The sequence below is a fragment of the Dendropsophus ebraccatus genome, chromosome 8 (assembly GCF_027789765.1).
Source record: "Dendropsophus ebraccatus isolate aDenEbr1 chromosome 8, aDenEbr1.pat, whole genome shotgun sequence".
NCBI classification, from domain to species: domain Eukaryota; kingdom Metazoa; phylum Chordata; class Amphibia; order Anura; family Hylidae; genus Dendropsophus; species Dendropsophus ebraccatus.
The window spans coordinates 74,904,737-74,916,155 of NC_091461.1; the positions used below are offsets into that span (position 1 = coordinate 74,904,737).

At 41.7% G+C, this 11,419-nt stretch overlaps 1 protein-coding gene across 7 annotated transcripts in view; it reads left to right on the forward strand.

The window, feature by feature from the left end:
• OGDHL (oxoglutarate dehydrogenase L) overlaps positions 1-9,641 on the forward strand; it is a 102,549-nt gene extending 92,908 nt beyond the window's left edge. For all 7 annotated transcript variants that reach the window (XM_069980683.1, XM_069980686.1, XM_069980687.1 and 4 more), the window contains 6 exons: positions 4,919-4,990; positions 5,173-5,298; positions 5,392-5,464; positions 7,157-7,320; positions 7,963-8,117; positions 9,461-9,641. In XM_069980683.1, the coding sequence (XP_069836784.1) occupies positions 4,919-4,990; positions 5,173-5,298; positions 5,392-5,464; positions 7,157-7,320; positions 7,963-8,117; positions 9,461-9,584 (714 nt within the window). In that variant the 3' untranslated portion in view covers positions 9,585-9,641. The remainder of the gene's footprint in view (positions 1-4,918; positions 4,991-5,172; positions 5,299-5,391; positions 5,465-7,156; positions 7,321-7,962; positions 8,118-9,460) is intronic.
• Positions 9,642-11,419: the final 1,778 nt, after the last annotated feature.

Below are 11,419 nucleotides of genomic sequence, written 5' to 3' on the forward strand. Positions count from 1 at the left end.
AGAAAACATCTTTTAATCCGCAGGCGCGGTGTCAAAGAGGCAGGGCCTATAGCCTCCGTGACCTGGGCCTGCATGGTGCCTCAGGTCTTCTCACCCTCCTTCTCTTAAGTGACAACCCCTGAGCAGGCGCAATGAAAAACCTGGGCCTTGTCAGTGTGCTTGAACCGCTTTGGGCCTTAACAGCGCATGTGCGGAACTGTGTCTGCACCGGAGTGGATTTTTTTGTCCAAGGGGCTTCGCTTTACAGAAGGAGAGCAAGAAGGAAGACCCGTGAGGTGGCGCAGGCTTAAGGCTTTAAACTGTAGGTCTATTAGAAGATCCAGTGATGCACCAATACAGTGCTATAAGTACCACTTATCAATGTGTTGTGTTAGAAATGTGTAACTGAAAAAAAGGAAAAATTGGCAGCACATCTATGACTCTGTTCACACTGCAGGTTGCACGCTGCTTGTGGCTTAAAGTGTCACTGTCGTGAATTTTTTTTTGCAAAAATCAATAGTCCAGGCGATTTTAAGAAACTTTGTAATTGGGTTTATTAGCCGAAAAATGCATTTTTATCATGAAAAATCAGTTTGAAGCTCTCCCCCCTGTCTTCATTGTTCTACTATGGAGAGAGCTAAATAAAATGCCAAAACAGGACAACAAAGAGTTAATCTACAAATACCTCACCCTTTATCTACTCTGACAGTCAGCACTGACCTCTCTGAGCTCTGAATATAGCGTTCACCCAGCTCCGTGCCTGTAATCCTCTGTTATCTGCTTTCTGCTGTAGGCCTTCCTCCTCCCCCCTCCCCTCTCTATAGACCAGACTGGTTATGTCTGATGCAACAAGTCACAATTTCCTGATTTTTTGCAGTGGATGGAAAAGAGGAGAGAGGGGGGACCTGAGAATGCAGGTAATGGCATATTTGGCTAATAAACCCAATTACAAAGTTTCTTAAAATCGCCTGGACTATTGATTTCTGCAAAAAAAAAACAAAAAAAAAAAAAAACGACAGTAACTCTTTAAGTACAGACAAAAAAAACAGAAGGTGCAACAGCAACCCACAGGTGCAAGGGCTTACTGTATATACTCCTCCCAGTGTACACACAATAAACACCTGCTCTGTAGATATAAAAAAATGAGGATCCTAGCAAACTATTTGATCAAACAGAGTATACCATGTCACCATGAGGACACCTTAACATTGGTGACATGGTACACTCTGTTTGATCAAATAGTTTGCTAGGATCCTCACTTTTTAATATCTACAGAGCATGTGTTTATCGTGTGTACACTGGGAGGAGTATATACGGTAAGCCCTTGCACCTGTGGGTTGCTGTTGCTCCTTCTGTTTATTTTTTAGGAATGTGTAAATATTCTGAGCATCAGTATAAAACTTATAATGTATAACTAAAGTGGTATTTCCATTTCAACATATACAGTTATACTTGCAGGACTTATTAAGTTAAAGGGGTATTCTACTCTAACATAACATAAATTTTGCTGCCCATGGTTAGACTAACAATTCAGTGCATACTTAATATCAACTTAGTCTCCTTCCCCCAGTTCAGAGCTGCTGCTTTTTTGCTGAAGACACATAAAACTGTGTTTGAGATTTTCTCTCTGTTTCCCCCTCATCCCCCCTCTTTTCTGAGAAGGCTGATGTTAAGTTCCTATCTGAAACTTTGTAATGTCGGCAGGATTAATCACAGTGAGTTCATCAGTAAACTGACCTTAGATTAACCCTCCCAGCATAACAAATAAGCTAGAGGGTGCCTTCACACATACCGTATCGCTGCGTATTTATTGCTGTGTGTTTGGTGCGATTTTTACATGCGAGTTTAGATTTTCACATGATTTTAGAATGAATTGTTAGTCTCACCTTGGGCCGCAACATATAAAAATTTATGTTTGAGTGAAATACCCATTTAAAGGAGAAGTCCGTCGACGGGAATAAAAAAATCTCAAACAGCAGGGGCCGGGGGGAACATAAAAAAACCATACCAACTTACCTTTCCCCGTGCATCTCCAGTTCTAGATTGCCGCTCTGGGACCCCTGCCGGACTCCAGGATCTCCAGCAGAGCCGACATCATTGATTGGCTTAGCCGGCTGTCCATCAGCTGGGAACTGCATTTTCTGCCGAGTCATCAGAACTCAAGGGAAAAAATGCCTTCTGGAGGGGGTCCCGGGGCCGGTGAGGTGACGTATCGCGGGGACAGAGAAAAGTAAGCAATGCTTGCTTGTTTTCTTCCCTGCAGTCTTTAACATTTTTAAAATGTCTGGACTTCTCCTTTAAATTTTTTTTTTTTTTTTTGGGGGGGGGGGGGAACATTTATTTAGCAAATTTGCCTCCCTCTCCTGATATGCTGCTCTTTTCCTCTTATTGTTGACAGCTTGTTGTCTAGGTTACAGACCACCTCTCTGCTGTAAAAGCAGTGGTCTGGTCAGTTTATAGTATACACTATATTTACACTATATCGTTATACATATACATTATAGCTACAGATACACCAACAAAGGAAGGGGCAGCATGTTAACAGAAGGAGGCAAGTTTGCTAAATTGATGTATTTGCAAAAATATTTAACTTGACAAGTCCTACATACGTATAACTATATTAGTTAAAATAGAAATACTCCTTTAAGAATGTGGTTTAAAAAGGTATTGTCAATACAGCCCATTCCTATTTGCCCTATAAAAGCATATCTCATAGGTTACCACAGTCAGGCTACTGTGGGGGCAGACTATACTTACATCCACTCTGCTTGTGATCCGGCATGTCTCCACCAGTCCAGCCACCGTCGAAATCTATAGGCCCCGCCTCCTCTAAAATGATTTACAGCTGGAGAAGGCCAGGTCTGAAGGTACAAGTGGCGTCCGGACTGGAGGAGACGTGCCGAATCACAAGCAGTGCAGCTGTAAGTATAGACTGCTGCTGGTGATCTTTAAAGCAGAAGTCCGGCCAAAATTAATTTTTGAATGTTATTACTTATGGAAAATTATACAAATTTCTAATGTACATTAATTATGGGAAATGCACATATAGGGCTATTTCCCTTAATTTAGTAGATCAGGAAGTGTTAGAATTCTCTCAGATACAGTGACATCACGACGAAAGGTGTAATTCCTATGGAGTGTCCAGCAGGGGGCACTCTATATGTAGAAGTCTATGGGACTTTATTGTTTCTATGGATTTCTATGTAAAGTAATGTAGTATACAGTGCTTTATTGAATGAATACATCTGTGGAATACTTTGGGGAGCAAGTGTCCTTGCTCCCCAAAGTATTGCATAAATTTATTCAATCAGTACATTAGGATATCACAGTAAGCCCACTGATCCCCCGCACTCCCGCCGCCTGCCGATCCGGACTATATACACTGAACTACTGCTCCCATCATCTGCTCATAGTATGAGCAGGTGATGGGAGCAGTAGCTGGGTTATGGCTATCACTTGCTTGCCGCCGAGCGCAGGGGGAGCCGCTCATCACACAGGAGCGCTCCCCCCTCCTTCCGGCATCCGGGGAACCCCCCTATCCCAGGGCTGACTCCCCACCTGGCCGCCGCTCTCCCCCCACACATACCGGCTCTCGATGCATCCTGGTGTCCACACTGACTGTCCTCTCCCACACTTGCTGGCCAGAAAGCATCAGGGGGCCGGTATGTGTGGGGGGAGAGTGGCGGCCAGGGGGGGGGGGGGGGGGAGTTAGCCCTGGGATAGGGGGGAGGCTCCCCGGATCCCGGAAGGAGGAGGAGCGCTCCTGTGTGATGAGCGGCTCCCCCCTGCGCCCGGCGGAAGGCAAGTGATAGCCATAACCCAGCTACTGCTCCCATCACCGGCTCATACTATGAGCAGATGTTCAGTGTATATAGTCTGGATCGGCGGGCTTACTGTGATATCCTAATGTACTGATTGAATACATTTATGCAATACTTTGGGGAGCAAGGACACTTGCTCCCCAAAGTATTTCATAGATGTATTCATTCAATAAAGCACTGTACACTACATTACTTTACATAGAAATCCGTAGAAACAATAAAGTCCCATAGACTTCTACATATAGAGCGCCCCCTGCTGGACACTCCATAGGAATTACACCTTTCGTTGTGACAACACTGTATCTGAGAGAATTCCTTGATATACTAAATTAAGGGAAATAGCCCTATATGTGCATTTCCCATAATTAATGTACATTAGAAATTTTAAATTTAAAAGCCTGATCTAAAGACATGATCAGCCAAGGATTGGGCGTTTTTCCCGTCCTCTGCTCATCACTGTCACTTTTACACGGGCCGATTATCGGCCTCAGGAGCATTTCTAACAACCGACAGTCATCCCATGTGAAAGGCCCTTTAACTTACATGAATTACATGGTCTTGCATTAGTTTAAATACATCTGCCCTGGTGATGTGATATGAGCTGGTAGATGGAATTTAGCTGCATTTTGTCAGGGAAGTGTTTAAATGAGACAACACTATATATGCTATATTTCTGCAGATGAATGTTTCATATATACACACACACACACACACACACACACACACACACACACACAAATATTGGTCTTTCAGAGATGTATAGTTTGTTATATATCTTCCATTACATTCAGCACATAGGTCACCCTTCATGTTTCATGTTCTTCTTTCAGCTTTCCATACCCTAACGTCAGTTGAGCACGTATTATACATCTTAAAGTGATTCTCCAATGTATATTCCAACTTAGTGAATTTCCATGGTATAAAAATGGAGTTTCATTTTTAATGATAACCTTGGCTACCCTTTCCAGCTGGTAGTTCATATTTCTTGAGGGACATTTCCTATTGCACCAGAATAAATTGCTTCCTAGAAGCCTTTAATGCTGCTCCTTTTCCCTGCTATCAGTAATGTAATTCAGAGACAAGCATTTCTAAACTCTTCTGCTTAATGCTATTACCAGGGGCCGGAGCATTCTTCAGCCAGACCTGAAAGGTTCCTGCAGATGAGCAATGATGACTGTGATGCTTATCCTGTAAGTAGATTTGTCCAACACTATTCTGCATTCTATCAGGAGCCCATTTTCTGATTCTACCTGCTCGCAGATTCATTATATTTTGTGGCATTAAGTAATCTATGATATTTTTTTCTTTAATGAACCATTTCATATAAAAATTGCAATCTTAACTTCTATATTTATTTGGCATTGGTTTTAAGGAATTTACACAGGATTATGAAGTTACCCAACTTTATGAATGCAATTGGATTGTGGTGAACTGTTCAACACCAGGAAACTACTTTCATGTCCTTAGACGGCAAATTTTACTGCCCTTTCGCAAGCCGGTAACTCAAATACTGTAGTTTCATTGTGAAAGTTCAGACAATTCTTGGTTATTTCCAGAATACAGTAACTCTTATTATGGTTTTTATTTTCAGCTTATTATTTTTACTCCAAAGTCTTTGCTGAGGCACCCAGAGGCGAAATCAAGTTTTGAAGAAATGAAAACAGGTTGGTTAAAAAAATAAATGAATAAAATGTTATAAATAAAATAAGTAGTACTCTATTCACTATAACCCCCATCCAAGAACTGTTGTACCTTGGGGAGGTTGATCAGTCATTTTATTCATTAAACGGTGCAAACATCAATATGTTGCTAAACACAACTACTGTCTAGGATAGGCTATCAATAGTCCAACACCTGGCTCCCCTGCTGATCAGTTGCTAGTCACTCCCACTACAGTAAGAACTGGAAGCAGTTGGCTCTGTTGCCTGTGTAGCTGCAAATAGTGAGTTCACAAACATTGTTTACAGGGAACAGAGCCAAAATTCAGGCTCTCTTCTCTTAGTAGTGCAGACACTGAACAACTGTATCTCCTTTTTAAGTTTTCACTGAATAGAGGTGGTGACGGCTACCTGGCTGGCTGTGCTGGGCCTTGTTAACTTGAATGCAGATTCCTGGTTTACCAGTTTATTGTATTTTATGTGTTGTGCAAAAATTATCTTTAACCTTTTAACAACGGGTCTACTCGTCATGGCATCGCTAAGGAGGTATAGAGAGGGTTCACGTCATGACCCCTCTCTATACCGGGCTGCTCCCGGTTGTTATTAGCAGTTAGCATGGAGTGTTTTCTGTTGCCTGCTATTTTAACTGTTTAAATGCCGCTGTCCCCCCAGCAATATGTCACTGGAAGCTGATCCGTTGTAAAGACAGCCTGAGGCCTCTGCCAGGCCTCAGTTGCTGCTTTAGCTCGGTGATTGCTGCCTTCAGGCTGCTCATAGAAGTCCACTAGGGGGACTAAAAAAGTGTAATGAAAAAATTAAAAGTTTTTAGTATATAATTAAATACATCCCATAATAGAAAAATAAAATAAGTTGTATAAATTGGGTATTGTTGTAATTGTACTGTCTGTTTTACCACATGATAAACGCCATAAACGTGAAACCCAGAATTTAAAAAAAAAAAAAATTTCTTCGGAGCATATTTTAGAGAAAAATGAAGGTCGTTACAAAAAAAAAGACCTCATGGGTCCGTAGATGACAAATTATTTTAACCCTTTTTACGACCATGGGACATTGATGCATCGATGCCCAAGTCACTTTTGGACTTCAGCTTATGGGATCATACTGATCCCATAAGCTGAAATCCGTAGCTCTGTCCCCTCTCCTCTGTCACTGTTAGAAGCCTGTAACAGCGGCAGGGGAAAAAGGGGAGGGGGCAGAGCTCACGGCCTCAACAGTCTTGCCTCTTTCTATCCTCCACCGACCTCCGTAGCCAGGACACCAGAAGCCATTGTGGCTCTGTGGTCACCTTGCAGAGCCCGATCGTTATCAGACAGAGAATTCTCCCTCCCTCTGTTTTATAGAAGGACAGCAACATGTAAAAAGTTTTTAAATGGCAGATACTGTAACTCCTTTAAGAGTGATTGTGGACAAGGGAATATATTGGCCAGATAAATTAGTGTAGCGTAGTAGTTGTCCCTTTCATAATGCAATAATCATATATATACATATGTAGTGGAAGACACAGAATAACACCAATTATGACACAATACTTTATATAAATACCCCAACCATGTGTATATTCTGATTACTGTATACTTATCATAGAATAGGATGCTGTTGTTACTTTGTTTCTCAATGTGCCCTATTTGTATGCTTATTCTGAAGCATTAACCATTAGTTTCGTTATTTAATGTCAAGGCACAGCCTTCCGCCGTGTGATTCCTGAAAGTGGAGCAGCTTGTCAAAATCCTCACAATGTGAGACGGGTCATTTTCTGCACTGGGAAGGTCTATTATGAGCTTGTCAAGGAAAGACATCAAAAACAGTTGGAAAGCCAAGTAGCAATCACAAGGCTGGAGCAGGTAACATATTTCTCAGCCTTAATCTGTTTGGCACAGGATATTTTGACAGCAAGATTTGTTACAAAATGAATCATCAGGCTATGTGTGACAACAAAATGGGATATTTTTCCTGTCATGCAAATACAATTAAGTACAGGAAATATTGACCCCGATTAGTTACTGAGTAGGAATACTCAAATCTGAAACTTAATTTTTTTGATTGATGGCCTGTCAGATAAATATATAACTATGTTTGACTCCAGAAAATAAGGATGGAATGGTGCAGGGAAGCAGATGTTATAGGCATCTTATGTTACATGTTTATATACACTTATGGTAGCAGATGATGGTGCACTCAGTCCAGACCTTGACTTAGGATCCACAGCATATAAGCAGAGGAAAATGACAGTAGGCCAAGTGGTTCAAATAAAGCTGTGGTTAATAATAGGCAAGTTTCAGCTCAGTCAAGACCTTTTTTCCAAGCAGATTGTTACCATGCAAGATAAGACGCTCGTGTTCAGTCATAGTGATATTATAATGATTTATTACTTATATGAGGCTTGGGTGGGAGGTTAATCAGCACTCCTCTAAGCTTAGCATTTCTACTTTCCAACTGGGCTTTTATTTTTTTCTTATTGAACATCTTTTCCTTTTACATTGCAGATAGCTCCTTTTCCATTTGACTTGGTGAAAGAAGAAGTTGAGAAGTATCCAAATGCAGAACTAGTGTGGTGCCAGGAAGAGCATAAGAATATGGGTTATTATGATTACATCCAACCCCGATTTCTCACACTCTTAAACCATGCTAGGCCGATTTGGTAAATATATGCACACAGATTATTTGTTTTATATTAACTTAATCAAATAAGTAATGACTGTAATAATATAAAAGCAAACTTGCCCTGTAATGAATAGTACGGTAGGCTTTAACATTTGCTTTCAGTAGTATCCATCATGGTAATCCATGTGTGTAGGTTATTTGACGTTCCTCAGCTGACCATAAGGATTAATGTTTGCCAAAACTAAACAATTTTGGCAGACTGGTTAATGTGTGTGAGGGACCTCTGGACTGCCCCCAATGGAATATATTGAAAAAAAACAATCAAAGTTGGAGTTGGCCTCATCCCCCATATTTAGAGCCCATGCTGTTCATTCTAAGCATGTATATAGTGAAGTCAGGAGGGTTAGCTGTTGGCTGGACACCAGTCACCTACCTAATGTGTACGGTCAGCCTTAAGGGCCCTTTACAAAGGCCAATTAACGGCCAGGAACTTTGCAAGAAATGCTCCTGCAGCCAATAATTGGCCCCAGTAAAGGTGACATGGATCAGCCGGGGAGCAGGAAAATGCTAGATCCTCGTCTGATGGCATTTTCCGGGTATGTTTTAAAATGTATTATTGGCCGCACATCTCACTCTGTAAACAGGAGATGTGCGGCCAGTAGAAAATCGAAACTAACAGCACAGATATGCATATATCAGTGCTGTCAGTTTTTAGATCATAAGCAGCAGTGCATACTTACCTTCTGCACTGCTTGTGATCTGGCATCTCACTCTCCTGTCCTCCGGCCGCTGCTGTATTTTCAGGCTGCCACCTCCTACAGAAAAATTGACAGGTGGAATAGCGGGAGCTGAATGGGAGAATCAGATACCAGATGAAAAGCAGTGCACAAGGTTGTAATCTAGAAACTGACAGCACAGATATATGCGTATCTATGCTGTCAGTTTTCCATGGCAGCACAAACAATACAAAGATTGTTTGTGCAGCTGGGCAGCTCAATTTGTTGTGCCTCTCGCTGTGTCGCATCCTTGCACGGTCCTTGTAAAAGGACCCTTCACTATGTACCATGCTGTTGTCGCAGGTTCACAGACCTTTGCTGAAACGCAATTTAGACATTGCATTATTCATTTTATAGCAGATCTTTTAGCAGCATGAACTATGGAATATTTTTTTCATTTTAGCTTTTTGAACTATCAAGGTACATTTTTAAAGATGATTCATGACTGGGAGGGGTTGAAAGAATACATTTAGTTTTACCTCTAAAATGTTAGGGTTTGGTGGTTATTCAGATATACTGACTTCTGTGAAATGGATAAAAATTTGAATAGCAAAATATATTTTCATTCTTTGTGTTTAATAAAATAATATTTCTTTTTTAATAGGTATGTTGGTCGTGACCCAGCAGCTGCACCAGCCACAGGCAATAAAAACACCCATCATGTTGAACTTAGAAGATTTTTGGATAGTGCTTTCAATCTGAAGTGTTTTGAAGGAAAGACCTTTTAATACTTTAAACCATATTACACCATATATTCTATAGTATTATAGTAATTTAGTATATGAATAACACAAAAAATGGGATGAGTGCTTCAGCAGATTTTCTTTGTTTTACACAGACATTCTGTTTAGGTACATTATTTGCTGTTATGATGAGTTCAGAATTCACATGAAATAAAGAAGACATTTTCTTTTAGAATAAAACTACCTAATTTATTGCTTTCTTCAGTTCATTTAACCACAAATCCTACTTTTAGTTGGAAAACCAGAATTGTTTTCTTAGGCCCTCCTCCAGTTACTTGGTTTAATTGGTTATCTATTGTACATGAAATGATTTCTTACCATACCAATACCAAGATGAGTAAACGCTCATCATTATAAGTGCACTGAACACTTACTCTTCCTAAACTTACATTACATAATATTGCTGATCTGTCTGGTAATTGCGAGGTGACTGGTGGATGCTGATAGCTGGCTTACCACATCCAGTCAGTTATCGGCGCACCAATAGTTAAGTATGCTGCAATAGAAATTGTAGGCAGTAAAGTGCTTCTACTATAAAGTTCATTTTTTTGTCAAATAATCCATATGTTAGATGTTTTTCTGCTGTTAATAAATATAGATCTTTTTCCGAGTGTTGTTGTCCAGACGGTTTTTATTTTCTCCAGATTGGCCTCTAGTAGTGAAGATGTATTGAGCAGGAAATTCTTTCAGCAGTATATCACTGTACATTCTGTAATGACTTTTCTGTTGTTATAATTGAGACAAGGCATTTCCAGTTGACTACAAGGAACTTTACCATAACATGCCACTGCTGAGAGCTGATATTTTTCTTCTCAGGTTCCCTGTTGGCGACTCCACCCTCCTCTGGTGCTAAATATGCATACAAAATTACTGTTTAAAATAAAGCAGTTTTAATAAAGATTGTATTTATCCTTTTGTCATCACATACTCTTTCATAGTTAAAGAGTACCTGTCATTAAAAATAACTTTTGAATTGTCATCAGGCATGCCAAAAGTTATTGATCGTAGCAGGGTTTATGGAGACCTGCTGTGATCAGGAGTTACAGCCGGAGAGAGGACATAGCAGCAGCACCATCCACCCCCTGGCCACTCACTCAATTTCAACAATGTAGCCTCATAGATTTACATTGTCAGAATACGCCGTTACAGAGATACAGTTGGGGAGTGGATGGCATGGCTGCTGCTCTCTCTGCCCTGGCTATATCCTCTTATCGCAGCTGATCAAGTTAGACAGAAAAAGAAAACTGCTGTTTGGATAGTTCCCTGAAGTAAAGGCCCGAAAAGCCCTGTAGGGGTTGGATTCTAAAACATGTTTAGTAATTGATGACACCAGTGGCGGATTATAATGTGGGCGGTTTGGGCGGCCGCCTGGGCCCCGAGGCTCCCATGCCGCGCCGCCCACATTAGGATGTAACAGAGCAGTACACCACTTTCGGGGCCCAGTGGGCCCCTGAGTTATGTTCTGCTGTGGCGTGCTGTCGCTGGAGTCCGCCACGGCGCCGCCCCCTCTCTCCGATAGTCCGATTCCTTGCCTGGTTTGCTGAACTATGGGAACTCCGTCCCGGACGGCACTTTGCTCTCTGACCCCTGCGAGCTTACGCTGCGGCTGTACGCTGCTCCAGGTGGGCGGGCCGCAGTTGAGAGGAAGGAGCTGACGTGCAGTGCACCGCCGCTTATGCTGAAGAGGAGCAGCTAAGGGGGTGCCCAGCTCCTGCCCTGACCATGTAATCGGCAGCCCCTTTACCTCCCCTCCCCTACAGACCTCACTGATCTCTGCGCTGACGGCGGAAGCCTCCTCTCCCCCTGCACGGATCTGCATC